This window comes from Pristis pectinata, chromosome 24 (genome assembly GCF_009764475.1).
Source record: "Pristis pectinata isolate sPriPec2 chromosome 24, sPriPec2.1.pri, whole genome shotgun sequence".
Classification (NCBI taxonomy): domain Eukaryota; kingdom Metazoa; phylum Chordata; class Chondrichthyes; order Rhinopristiformes; family Pristidae; genus Pristis; species Pristis pectinata.
In genome coordinates this window covers 32,050,476-32,064,874 of record NC_067428.1, presented here as the reverse complement: position 1 = coordinate 32,064,874, position 14,399 = coordinate 32,050,476, and the positions used below count along the sequence as shown (strand labels likewise).

At 42.4% G+C, this 14,399-nt stretch overlaps 1 protein-coding gene across 5 annotated transcripts in view; it reads left to right on the top strand.

The window, feature by feature from the left end:
• nfic (nuclear factor I/C) overlaps positions 1 to 14,399 on the top strand; it is a 409,937-nt gene that overhangs the window by 232,758 nt on the left and 162,780 nt on the right. For all 5 annotated transcript variants that reach the window (XM_052038202.1, XM_052038205.1, XM_052038201.1 and 2 more), the window contains exon 3: positions 5,247 to 5,318. In XM_052038202.1, the coding sequence (XP_051894162.1) occupies positions 5,247 to 5,318 (72 nt within the window). The remainder of the gene's footprint in view (positions 1 to 5,246; positions 5,319 to 14,399) is intronic.

The following is a 14,399-nucleotide window of genomic DNA, read 5'->3' as shown; positions in this document are numbered from 1 at the left end:
GCAGTAATAAGCTATGTTTAGTTTGAGAATTCAGTATCAAGTCCCGCAGGCTGCATTGTACCCAGGCAGAAGATGAGGTGCTGTTTCTCGAGCTTGCATTGGAACTCATTGCAACTGTGAGGAGTTCACTTCATGCTGACAGTGAGGTTATCTTGGCATAGAACAAATCAGAAGAACTCAGCCATCAGTGGAAGCACCATCTCTGGAAAGAGAAACCAGTTAACCAGAGAAGGCACCCCTCCACTCTTCCCCCAGCTCTGAGGATGGGTCCCTAATCCGAAGCATTAATTGGTTTCTCTCTCCACAGATGCTGCCTGACTGGCTGGGTTCTTCCAGCATTTTCTGTTTTTGTTTCAGATTCCAGCATCTGTAGTTTTATTTGTTTTCCATTATAGACTCACAGGTTGTGGTACAGTGACACAATGTGTACAGTAATACTCATTTTTCATTGCTACTTTATTAAGTTTAACAATTTGTTTAAAACTCCTAAAAATATACTTCACTGAATTGAAGTTACACTACTGCCTGTGCCAAGCCCACATGTGCCCACAGTTCATTCTGTTCAAATTCACACATCGAATTGCACAACTTCTTTGGATCCTTGATGGATTCAAAGCCAAATAGCACTCACTACATGGCAGAACCACCTGATAATGAGGCACTGGGAGTTAGTATTCCAGATTAACAGCATGCTTGGTGGGGTGGCATTGTGCATCAGGTGGACGAGATGACACCCAGTCCAGAATCACTTTCAGACAAGCCACTGACAATTTGAAGAAATTCAGACAGCTGCTCACCACCACTTGGCAGGGGTGGTCGCGCATCTGTAACCATAGCAACATATGCATGATAACTGCTGCTGAGCTCTCCATGGCGCCAAAGGTACAAACAAAGCCTGCCGACATGACACAGCTGACATAACATTAAAGCAAAGCTCTCGTGCCAGCTCAGACCTCTGACGATCCTGTGCTGATATCATTGCCTGTCATACTTCACTGTGTAATAAAAAAGTAACAGGTCAGAATTTCACAAAAAAAAGTATATTAAGTCTTAGATGTCATTCACGTTCAGGGAATGTTGTGTCCAGTGTGTATTCCAGGAAAAACAATTAATTCACAGATTGTTCAGTCTGCTTTACAAATACCTTACCTAAAAACTTCCCATGCGTCATCTGGTGGATGCTTGCAGTTTGCAGTAACAAATCTCAGCAGGTGCATTATGTTCACCAGGTATAAGAAAGGCTAACATTGACATTGTGGGTTTGTACCAGAGGGAACTTCAAAGAGGAGGTCAGGATGCTGTGACACTCTGTGTGTACTGTGCAGGCAAGCACTCGAACCAAAACTGTGTAAGAGTCACACAGCATGGAGACAGGCCCTTCAGCCCACTATGTGCGCTGTGACTACCAAAGACATATTTATACCAATCCTAAACTAATTCCATTTTTAATTTCTACATTTCCTTCAATCCCCCCCACACCTCCCCCCATGAGTTTCCACCACTCACCCACACATTCGGGGTAATTTACAGCAGCCAATGAACCTACTAACCTGCATGTTTTTGGGATATGGGAGGAAACCAGGGCACTGAGAGGAAACCCTTGCACTCACAGATCAGAATCGAAGCCGGGTTGCTGGAACTGTGAACCCTACCAGCTGCACCACACACAGTCCAAACTGCACAAATGCAAAGGTTAGTTAGAGGTGTTAGCTGGTTAGCCTGGACTATTCCTGTATTGAAACTGGATAATGTGGACAAATATTAAATGCAGGGTTTTGTTTTGCTGATGAACATATCTCCACCCAGCCTTCACCTCCAGTTCCACACTTAGTGTTGCTTCCCCCCTCAGGACTCCCGACAAGTTTATATCTTACACTTTTTCAGGTCCTTACATAGCTTATAGTTGCCCAGTGAGAAAGGCTGACAGCAACCAGCTCTATTCTGATGTATTTATTGGAAAGAATGCAGGTGACACTCATGCCTTATTGAATCCTCCGCACTGGTTTTGCTGAAACCATAATCCAGCACAGTGGGACATCAGCTCCATCCCTACCGTTCCATGTCATAGTCACTTGGAGATTGGACACATTCCAGCACCACTCTGGCACATTATATATTCTTTACTTTTCCTATTAAAGTCATGCAGTTAGACCTGTCTGAGAAATTAATATAACAATTGAGGTTAACAATGAATGGCTCATTCTACAGGCAATGGATAATACATTGAAGCAGTGTGAGCTATTAGTTTCAGTTAGTATGCACCATCATGCAGTCATTGTTAATAAATTTCTTTTCCAAGCTCCTAGTTAATACCATTTTAAAATCCCAGTTGGAAATTAAACTTCTTAGTTTACCAAAGTATTATGATTGACCGAAGAGCCTTTGCATCTGAGAAAAAGCCTTCCTCACTTAACTATTTAAATGCCAACACGCAGAACACGGAGGTCATGTTGTGTGATGTAAGTATGCAACAATGATTCCATCGGGAGAAAATTCAGTAAAGAATTGAAGTTTTTGCACTGGGATATGTGGAGGAGGACGGTTAACTCATTTGAACTTGTTATCCCAAGTCTACCACCTTCCTATCTCAGCATGCAGTTGTCTTTAATGAGTCGAGTCTGTTTCTTTGTCCAGAGGCTTTAAGGTGTATTATAGTCTTTCATGCAAAAACTAAAATAAGTGAAATGCATGATGTTCCCTTCTGTAATTGGAGTAGATCAATGAGGGCTGTAAGGAACAGAAGCAATAGAATATTTCGGTGTATTTGGCAACTAAAATAACCCAAGGAACAACAGCTTTCTGAGAAGTAATACTTTTCAGAAATGCCACAGATGAGTTTAAGTTAAACTCCCATCTTTTACTGTCGTTATTATTTTTATCGTTGCAAGCTGTCAGATTTGTGAAAACGTTCCAAACGATGTTGTCATCTATATTGCTTCTTGTTTGCAATGTTGTGATACCATGGTTGCAACTTCTGTTACCATTCAACTGTCAAAATAAGCAGGGATTTCCCCATTCTCCTAGTCTGGATCAGTTAATTAATTATTTTAACTCTGTAACTCACCCAGACTAGGAGAACTGGGAAATCTCTGCTTATTTTGACAGTCAGATCTTGACTGAAGTAGCAATGTGGTAGCACAACATTGCAACGATGTGACATCATCCATTTGACAATGACCCAGTAATCTTAAAGTAACAGTTACCCTTGCTGTAAAACCAGAAAATGCTGGAAATACTCAACAGGTCAGGCAGCATCTGTGGAAGGAGAAACAGATAACATTTCCAGCCAATGATCATACTGTTTCCCTGCTTTTATTTCAGATTTCCAACACCTGCAGTTCTTGCTTTTTGTCTTATCCTTGAAGTTAGTGTCACAGTTCACAAATACCTGGCGTCCTTTGCTGGTGACATTACTGAGCTATTTACTTTTAGACTAATTGTAAATAGTAGGAACGAAAATGGTTGGTGTTAGGCTTCAGTGGAACATAATGGGTAATTTGAAGAATATTAGCACCATCTGCTGCTAATCTGTATGGTATGTGGCAGAAATGCAGTTAGTGTTTTTTTATAGTTGCATTCTGATAGATGACAAAAATAAGGTTGCTTTTTGCAGCAGTGTCAAAGGAAAAATTCAGTGAAGAAACAAGTAAAAATATAGGCATTTTAGTTGAGAAAGAATTGGCTTTGAATTGAATATAATGCAATTATATGTGATGATCTTCACCACTCTGTTCATTGACTTGTTTCAATGTGGTTTCAATTTCCAAATCATTCCAGGCATAAACTGTGTTGTGTAACCAGTTAATAATTAGGAAATTTGTATCATGTTACCAGAACAGGAAGTTACCAGAACTCCAACCCAGCACCAGGGCAGGTAATGAAGATGCACTGTTCTCAGTGGGATCAGCATGCATCAGGCCCATCAACAGTGCATCGATACCTCACAGCTTTACCATCAGTGAAAAGCTGAAACCACTTCTCACTGATGCTGAATCTGCAGAAAAAAATCAACTTTGAAAGTCCTGATTAGCTCTGGGAAGAGATTCACTCCCCGTTGAACTCTCATTCTACTTTGATCTGGCATTGTGCCGCAGCAACATTGAAGAAACTCAGAGCATATGCATGTTACAGAGGATGTGGGGTCACCGGTGGTAACTAGTCTCTCAGCCCTTGCAAAGATATTGGACTTCCTTTCCGAACCTGAAGAACTGAATATCTGGAGGGAGTGTGATGAGGAGACAGTTGTATCGTGTCTGTTTAATGCTAGCAACCAAAGCCACATTTTTACCACTAAGACTGGATAAACTTTCATTGTGGAATGATTTTTTCACTAACAGGTGAACAGTTATATAAGGTTGTACAGTATGTGTATACAGTCCCAGCATGCATTATTGCTTAAAGGTTACGTAAATAAGTTTTGATGTCATTTAGCTATCTCTTAATTTACAATGTCACAAAATGTCAAAGTATGCCTCCAGGAGCTGTGAATCCATCAGCAGAGCTGGTAATACGTATATTAAACATACTCGATTCTATTTTCCATTCTGCCTCAACAATGCACAATTCAGCAATGTTTACCTATCCAGAACTGAATTGATTCTGGAGATATTAGAAGCAAAACAATTGTAAGCACGGAAGAGTCACCTGCCTCTCAGCCAGTCAGTAAGATCCTGGGTCCAGCTCAGCATAAATTCCACTTTGCCCTAGTCCCATTTCATTTGATACAATTAATGGCCAAAATCTGTCATGAACTCATGTCCACCAAAATCCTGGACTTCCACTGGGCAGGAACAGTGGCATTGATTTACGTGGTGAATTGTGATGGCAGGATGGAGCCTGAGGGTGGTGTTGTGGAAAACCCCTCCCTTCCCCTGAAAACCTGTCATTCCTCAGCACTGAATGTCATCATCAACTAAGGATCCAGAGCCCTCTGAAGAGAGGACTTCCAAAGATTCACATCCCTCTAACTGATAAAATTACTGCTTCATCCTCCCCGGCCCAATCCCTTCTCTTGAGACAAGGACTACAGCTCTAGACTTTCCAGATAAACAGCCTCAAAATTTTAATTGAATTGGTACAATAAATGACCTTTCTCTAGCAGCTCATTGACATTAAAGTGAACTGTAGTATCCATCAGACAGACATGGTACAGCCCTCTAATATGTAGCACCTTGCAATGTTATTGTAGTTGGAGTAAATGGTTCTAACTCTGCTTCTCGCTTACTCAGACCTTCTTTCTCTTGCAGAATCTGAGCAAAGTGGCAGCCCAAGGCCTGCTATTGGCTCTGACGCTGATGACACCAAGACAGGAACAATTGGTGAGTATTGAATGAGCTTGTATAAATGTATGAATGTAATAATTCCATCCCTGTCAGGGTTACTGATGTGTCCACTGGTTCTGCCCTCTGTCACTGTTGTTGATGTATATCGGGGTAAATCTCGTCATTGGTCTGATACACTCCACTCTGATATTCCCTCTGCCAGTGTTGCTGATGTAAAAAAAACAAAATGCTGGAGGAACTCAGTGGGTCAGGCAGTGCCTGTAGAGGAAAATGGACCGTCGATGTTTTGGATTGAGACTCTTCATTGGGCTAGACCATTTCCCGCTACAGATGCTACCTGACCCACTGAGTTCCTCCAGCATTTTGTTTCTTGCTGATGTAGAAAACTGGTGCCTCTCTCATAGTGTTAATCTTTAATTTGAGTTGCCCAGAGAGTCAGGTACATGGAACTCACAGAGTTAGTTACTTGTTCATTTGTTGGGCACAATTTAGGTTAAAGTCTAGACTTGATTAATCTGTAGGAAAAATAATGTGTACTTCAAATTGTGCATAATGTTCTGCTACTTTGCTCTCTGAATGCTAGATAAATTTTATCATGATGAAACAGCTGATCAAACAGTTGGCTCTTTACCATTATTACAAAGTCAACTTTGTAAAAGTTTAAATAGTTCATTTTCCCTGTGTTTAGCACAGCAGCAAAGAGTGTTCTTTCAGCACCTGAAATCTCCTGAGAATGAACTCTTGCCTGTGTTCACTGTGTAACAGCCTACCTCCACTTACACTGCACACCTTACAAAATTAAAACCTATGGTGTAAAGCAGGGTAGGCTGTAAATCGGATTACTGTGCTTCCTCAGAGAAAGGTAAGCCGGACTATTCGGTGAGAAGTCCTTCCAGCAACAAGAGACTTTGTTGTTAACCTCAAATTGTTGTGTATGACGCAGGGACCCAGTTTGTACCCTGGGTTGCCTCTGCCCACTGGTCCCCACTGAAGCCATCTGATCCCACTGCAGTATTTCACAGCTTGGGCCTCTAAGGATCCACCACTCAGCAGCAGTGGAGGTTACTCCGCTGGCCCAGTGGGTTTGCCCCAGTTAAACTGTTCCACTTCCCCAATTTTGCCCAGAGTAACAACATGCAGACCAGATGCCTGACGTATCAAACTTACACCAAGAGTTGGTATAGTGATTGTAGATGATGTGAGGTAACAACAGACTTTTCTTTCCTTTTGACTGTCAGCTATCTAATTCCCAGGTTTCTAACACCCCAAACAAGGTGCCTGCTCTAGAAATAAATGGTGTTATGTTTCTCCATCAGATAGATTCCTGGGATGGTGGGTTTGTCATATGAAAAGAAGTGGACTTATGTTCCAGAGAGTTTAGAAAAATGGAAGATGAACTCACTGAAAGATAGGAAGTTCTTACAAGGCTCGTAGGGTAGATGCAGGGAGGATGCTTCCTCTGGCTGGGGTGTCGAGAACCAGGGGTCATGGTCTCAAAATAAGGGCTCAGCTATTCAGGACAGAGATGAGAATAAAGAAACAAAGGACCGCAGATGCTGGAACCTAGATGAAAAACACGATGATGCTGGAGGAACTCAGCAGGCCGGGCAGCATCCGTGGAGAAAAGCAAACAGTCAACGTTTTGGGTCAGGACCCTTGTTCAGTACTGAAGACAAGAAAAGGGGAAGTCCAATGTATAGGTGGGAAAAGCAGGGCAGTGATAGGTGGACAGAAGAGGGGAGGCGGGGTGGGCACAAGGTGGCGATAGGTAGATGCAGGTAAGAGATAGTGATGGGCAGGTGGGGGGAAGGACGGGAGAGCAGATCCACCGGGGGATGGGTCAAAGGTAAGGAGAGAAAGGAAAAAAAAAGATAGAAAAAAGAGAGAGAGGCAGATAGGCGAGGAAAGGGAAGAAGAAAAGAACCATGGTGGGGGGGTAGGGTTTGCAGGGAAGGGGGTGGCGATTATTAAAGTGGGAGGATTCAATGTTTGTGCCGTTAGATAGAAAATGAGGTGCTGTTCCTCCAGTTTGCGCTTGGAATTCTCCTGGCAGTGGATGAGAATAGGTTTCTCCAACCAGATGGTAGTGCAACTTCAGAATTCTCTACCCAAGACAACAGTGGAGGTCCAGTCACTTAGGACATTCAAGGTGGAGATCAATAGATGTAATCAATAGATGTGGGGTTGATGCAGGAAAGTGGCACTGAGGTCAAGAATCAGCCATGATCCTGCTGAATGACAGATCAGGCTCGAGGGGCAGAGTGGCCTCCTCCTGCTTCTGTTTCACGTGTACTTCATATTCTCCTCTTTAATCAGATAGCTTTGCAATATTAGAGTTCATTTTGAAGGTAAATGATCAGTGGTCTGGAATGTCTGCACACAAACAAATTAGAAACTTTCGTGGGTTGGTAGACACCAGAGACGGCAGATGCTGGAACCTGGAGCAAAAACGAGATGCTGGAGAAACTCAGCGGGTTTGGACGGGGAAACTCAGAGGGAAGTAGACAGTTGATGTTTCAGGTCGAGACCCTTCATGTAGACTGTGGGTTAGCAGATTAGTGTCAAATAGTGACACCATTAAAGTACAAAAGTAAACTACTGCAGATACTGTAAACCAAAGATAACAAAAGTACTTATCAGATCAAACAGCCTCTGTAGAGAGAGAAATCAGTGATTAACATTTAAGATTGTTTCTACTTAATGGGAACACCAGGGAGTGTTTAACACATCCATATTGATAAATTGGATAGTTGTGGGTGATGATTGGACGATCTTCTCCGTGCATCTGCACACATAGGCTGCATTAGCACTTCTCCTTGGGTCAGGGCAGGAGGAGAGATCACAGACTTAGGAACATCTAAGTTGACATTCCAGAAAGCTACCTTCATAAGCCATTGTCTTTGAGTGGATTCATAAGCATGGCCATGACATTAACCTTACAAAACCAACACCTATCCCAACTTCAGGGTTGTAAAATTTACATACAGTGAAGTTAACAGGATAGTGGATTTAGAAAGATAAATCTAGGAGCTGCCTCATGGATTCTGGTCTGCTGAAATGTAAACTAAAATAACTAATATAAAAGAGGCTTGGGATGAAAATTCACAGAGAAATGTGTGAATCTGGGTCCTCACCTACTGAAAGATAACGTAAATCAAGTAGGAGTAACTACCATGTTTTCTTTTATAATATTGTTTCTTGATTTAGGGTGGCACGGTAGCGTAGCGGTTAGCGCGACGCTATTACAGCGCCAGCGATCGGGGTTCGATTCCCGTCGCTGTCTATAAGGAGTTTGTACGTTCTCCTGTGTCTGCGTGGGTTTCCTCCCAGTGCTCCGGTTTCCTCCCACATTCCAAAGACGTACGGGTAGGTTAACATGGGTTTAAAATGGGTGGCGCGGACTCGTTGGGCCAGAAGGGCTTGTTACCGTGCTGTAAATAAAATTGAAATAAAATTGAAATTGAAATTTTAGACCATAGTGTTCACTCGAGGCTGCAATTCAAGCTGATATTGCTCAAATTTTGAAGACTCCATTAGGTGGACCCAAGTTCAAGCATTGCACCCGAAGGCTTCGTAGAAATAAACCTACTGATTGCTTCCTAACCAATGGTTCATTACTGTACAGGAAGAGTGCTGCAGTGTTGGATGTTCCTTTATTTATGAGGCATCAGACTATGGCCATATCTGTCCCCTCAGATGAACATAGAAGAAATCATGTGGTACCACATGGTTCTGATCAGTGGAATTCTGGTCTTTGCTAACATTTATACTCGTCTAGCACCATTAAAGCAGATTACCTGATTGACTTATTCTACTGAAAATAAAAAAAACTGCAGATCCTGGAAATCCAAAATAAAACCCAAAAATGCAGGAAATGATCAGCAGGTCAGGCATCATCTCTGGAAAGGGAAGCAGAGTTAATGCTTCAGGTTAGAGGCCCTTTGTCTCTGATTGGACACGTTGACTCTGCTTCTCTTCTTACAGGTACTGACTAACCTGAGTGTTTCCAGAAATTCTTGTTCTTGTTTCAACTTACCTCATTGCTTATTTCTGCGGCTTGACACCACCCTGACAGGTTGCTGCAATTTCCTTGTTGCAAAAATGTCTACACTTGGGAAAACTTAGTTGGTTATGAAATAACACACAAAGGATTAAGATTAAGGTATCTTTATTAGTCACATGTACATCGAAACACCCAGTGAAATGCATCTTCTGCGTAGAGTGTTCTGGGGGCAGCCTGCAAGTGTCGCCATGCTTCCAGCGCCAACATAGCATGCCCACAACTTCCTAACCCGTACATCTTTGGAATGTGGGAGGAAACCAGAGCACCTGGAGGAAACCCGCGCAGACACAGGGAGAACGTACAAACTCCTTACAGACAGCAGCCAGAATTGAACCCGGGCCACTGGCGCTGTAATAGTGTTACGCTAACTGCTATGGAGATGCTGCCTGACCCACTGAGTTCCTCCAGCTGCTTTGTGCGTTGCTCCAGATTTCCAGCGTCTGCAGTCTCCTGTGTCTCCTTGGTTATGAAATCTTTTGTTTAAGGTCATGAAAGTTGCAAGGTAACAGCAGTTTCCTCTCCCTGTAATAAGAGGCTGCTGCTTCTGAAGGAAAGTCCTAAAGTCAGCCCTGCAGTTTAGTCATTCTGTTTTGGAGTCCAGTGTTGGTTCAGCACAGGTACACTTGGTCAGGGCAGACATGCCAACCAAGTCCTCGGTGTCTCCATGTTCCATCTTGAAGACCAATTCACAAATTTGGAGAGACAGACGTGGCTTTCTTCAGTGCAAGGGTTGGTGGCGAATGCAGATGAAGAGATGAGTGCAGTGAAGTTACCAGCAACTCTTGGCCAAGACCTATTCAGCTGGATGTGTTGGTCCTTCAGGAGGGACTATTGCAGCCTGTTTAAAAAAGTATTTGGGCTTTGAAACTGTGCAGGCTTTTTTGGGTCAGTGGCAGAGACTGGGAACAGATAATTGGGGGCTTGAAAGTTGACAACAATATTGGATGCAGTTTGTGCTCACATGTAACTTGGGCTTGAATAGATCCCCCGCCAAATTTGATTATTAACTTGACTTTGCTGAAGATGGGCAAATATCTTATATTGAATAATTTAAATGTAAAGTGAATGACAGCATGAAAGACGCAGAGGGTGTCGGTACCAAATGATGTTGAGAGCACTCAGTCGGTCAGGCAGCATCTGTGAGGAGAGAAATCATATAAACGTTTCAGGTCTGAAGAAGGGTCTTCAACCTGAAACATTAACTCTGTTTCCCCTTCCACAGATGCTGCCCAGCCTGCTGAGAATTTCCGGCATTTTCTGTTTTAATTTCATTTTCTAGCACCTAGTTTTTTTTTGATTTTCAATTATCTCAGTTAACCCCTATGTCCTCGGTTTTGTAATCAGTGCCTTGTTTTTTATCCTAATTTTGTCTCCATCCCAAAATAACCAGCAATCACTTAACCACTCTTATTTTGGAAGCTCCATTGGTATAGCTCATTAATCATTTGACACGTGATGATGAATTAACCTTTCTTTAGTTCTAACTATCTGTGATATGATTGTTGATAACCATGGGTGTTAACTTGTCTTAGCTGAGTTTTCATTCAGCTACTTTCCAAACGTACTTTAACATTCTCATTACAATTGATGTATTCAAACATTATAGTCAAATCACCTCACTGAATGTCAGTGACAAACAGTTAACAGTGCTCTGCATTCCTGGCAATAATGAAGGAGACATGTGGAGAAACAAAGGACTGCAGATGCTGGAATATCTAGATGAAAAACACGATGATGCTGGAGGAACTCAGCAGGCCAGGCAGCATCCGTGGAGAAAAGCAGGCGGTCAACGTTTCGGGTCAGGATCCTTCTTCAGGACTGAAGATAGGAAAAGAGGAAGCCCCATATATAGGAGAAAAAAGCAGAGCAATGATAGGTGGACAAAAGAGGGGAGGCAGGGTGGGCACAAGGTGGTGATAGGTCGATGCAGGTAAGAGATAGTGATAGGCAAATGCAGGGGAGGAGGGGAGAGCAGATCCACCAGGGGATGGGTCAAAGGTAAGGAGAGAGAGAGAAAAAAGGAGACTAGGAAAGGGAAGAAGAGAAGAAGCGTGGTTGGGGGGAGGGGGGTTTGTGGGGAAGTGGGGGGTGGGGAATTACCTAAAGTGGGAGAGTTCAGTGTTCATGCCGTCAGGCTGCAAAGTTCCAAGATGGAAGGTGAGGTGCTGTTCCTCCAGTTTGTGCTTGGACTTCTTCTGGCAGTGGGGGAGACCGAGGACTGACATATCTGTGATGGAGTGGGAGAGGGAGTCCCTTTTCCTATCTTCAGTCCTGAAGAAGGGTCCTGATCTGAAACGTTGACCGCCTGCTTTTCTCCACGGATGCTGCCTGGCCTGCTGAGTTCCTCCAGCATCATCGTGTTTTTCATGAAAAAGACATTTTCCTCTCTGATCATTCCTGAAAGTGCTTGGATGTTGGATTTTGTTGGAATTTCTCAGCCAGATACAGAAAACACTGGAAATACCCAGCAGAACAGTTCACATCTGGAGAGTGCTTCAAATGAAGACTTTTAATTAACTGAACCTTTGGACTTCAATTAATTAGAGTCTGATAGTCATAGACTTTTCAATTAAAATGGGGGACAGCTCTCAGAGTTATGTAACTGAAAGCTACAAATCTAACTGCATGTGACTTTAAAAGTAAACCAGATTATTGGATTTATCTGTTTACTTAAAAATAAAATAAATTCACCCTCTTAACTCACCAAAGTCTACACTCTGAGGACTGCTGTGCTAAAATCATTGGGAGGATTGTGGACTCTCTTGGTCACCTTATCAAAGATGGGTTGTACTTGCCATGGAAGTTGTACAGTGAAGCTGTACCATGCTGGTTCCAGCGATGACAGGACTGTCATACTAGCGCTGTATTCTCTAGAGTTTAGAAGAAGCAAAGGTAACCTCATTGAAACTTTCAAAGTTCTTCCAGGGCTTGATGGGCTGGATGCAGGGAGGGCATTTCCCCAAGCTGAGGAGATTAGAACCTGGGGTCACAGTGTCAGAATAAGGGCAAGGTCACTTAGAAATAAAATGAGGGGAAATTTCTTCAAGTGGAGGATGAATCTTTGGAATTCTCCTCACTGGAGGTTCAGTCAATAAGTTCGTTCAAAGCAGAGGTTATATTGAGGAATCGAGGGATTATGTAATGATGCTGGAACTCAGCGATGAGGAAGATCAGCCACGATCTCGATGAAGGACGAAGCAGGCTTAAGGGGCGGAATGTCCTCCTCCTACCCCTTTATCTTACGCGGGACCTTTGACAGAAATCAAACATGTGAGGCCTTGATTGCCAATGCACTCAGACATCACGTGTTAATTTTCTTCCCATTCACACATTAATGGACCAAAAGGCACAGCAGACAAAACCCACAGCCAGAGTGCTGAGGAATGGGGCAAAGCTAAACCCAAATGTAAGTCCTGGTAACACCCCATGGGATGTCTTATACCACTGGAATAAGGTTCCACTGAATTTGGTAATTGATTTATTATTGTCACATGTACCGAGATGCAGTGAAAAACTTTGTTTTGCATGCCGTCCATCGTTTCAAGACATAAGTACATCGCGGTAATACAAAGGGAAAAGCAATAACAGAATGCAGAATACCATGTTACAGTTACAGAGAAAGTGCAGTGCAGGCAGACAAATAAAGTGCAAGGGACATGATAAGGTAGAGTGTGAGGTCAAGAGCTCATCTTTATTGTAAAGAAGGTCCATTCAGGAGTCTTATAACAGCAGGATAGAAGCTGTCCTAACTTGATGTCTAAAATTAGCCTTGTATGCTTATACAATCTGATAAAAAATAAACAACTTGGGAATGCACGGGACCATTGTTTTCCATCTAAGAGGCCACGAGTATTAAACAAATCACAGGTCTGCTGTATTTTTCAAAGTAAATTCAATTGAGAGCACTTTCTACAACCAGCAACCTCAGTAATCAGAGGCAGATTTTAAGGCAAAGGGCAAAAAAACCCAGAAAGATGGTGCAAAGCAAGTTGTTATGACCTTGAGTGCCCTGTCTGAAGGGGTGGAGAAAGCAGAGTCTCCAGTAAGCTTCAAAGAGAAATTGGATAAATATTTAAATCGCTGGAACTTGTCAGATTTTGGGGAAAAGAGCAGAACCGTGAACTAATTGGATCGCTCTTTCAAAGAACCAGCATCCTTGGCCCCCTGTCATGCTGTATGGTCCCAATTCAGTGTCTAAAAATGACATCTGATGTCATGGGACCTTCTAGATGTTTTTGGTAAACTCTTGGTTAGTGTAATTAAATCCACAGTACACTAAAGAAACATTGGTTTCTCCCTCTAAAACCCCTGCACTTATTAATTTTGATATTTTGATTGTTTAAAAAAATATTTTTCCTCATATTTTACAAAAAAAGCCAAATATGCCATGTGTGTGAACCATGATTAATGAAAGGCTTAAATGCAATTCTCCCGCAACTAAATTAAGTGCACCTGGCCTAGAAATTGAAGCATCTTCACTTTGGATAAAAACTTGCAGTTCACAACACTGCAGTAAGCCTTCTCTGTTGATGGGGGATGTGTTCTAAGCAAAAACACTGCACAGGATGCTGCTTTTTCACTTTTTACTGCTTTCTACTGACCCCTGGTTAAGTTTGCTGAAATGAGCCATTTAAGATATTTTCTTTGTGCTGTTTGTAAGAAAGCCATTTCCCTATTTATGCAGTATGAGTTTATCGTTTCTAAAGCAATCGTGCATTAAATAAATTCCTACTCCTCCCTATAAATTAATTTAGCTTGATATGAATAGACTTCCAAACAACCAAATGCAAGATAAAAGCATTGAGTTATGATGTGCATGCATAGTAAAATAAACCAGCTCTGACTAGTCTTGCTATTTTAATCTAGATTATTAGTACTTTAAAGATCAGCCTTATGTTTTATCCTGTGAGTCAGACTGAACAAGACGTAATAAATTCAGACCACATCCAGAGATGGAGACTCATACTTATCCCCATTGGTTAAGCACCTTGCTGTGAAAGCCTGTCAGAGAATCTTTAAACCTTTGTCCTTTTGGTGTGGCGTGTTTGATACTT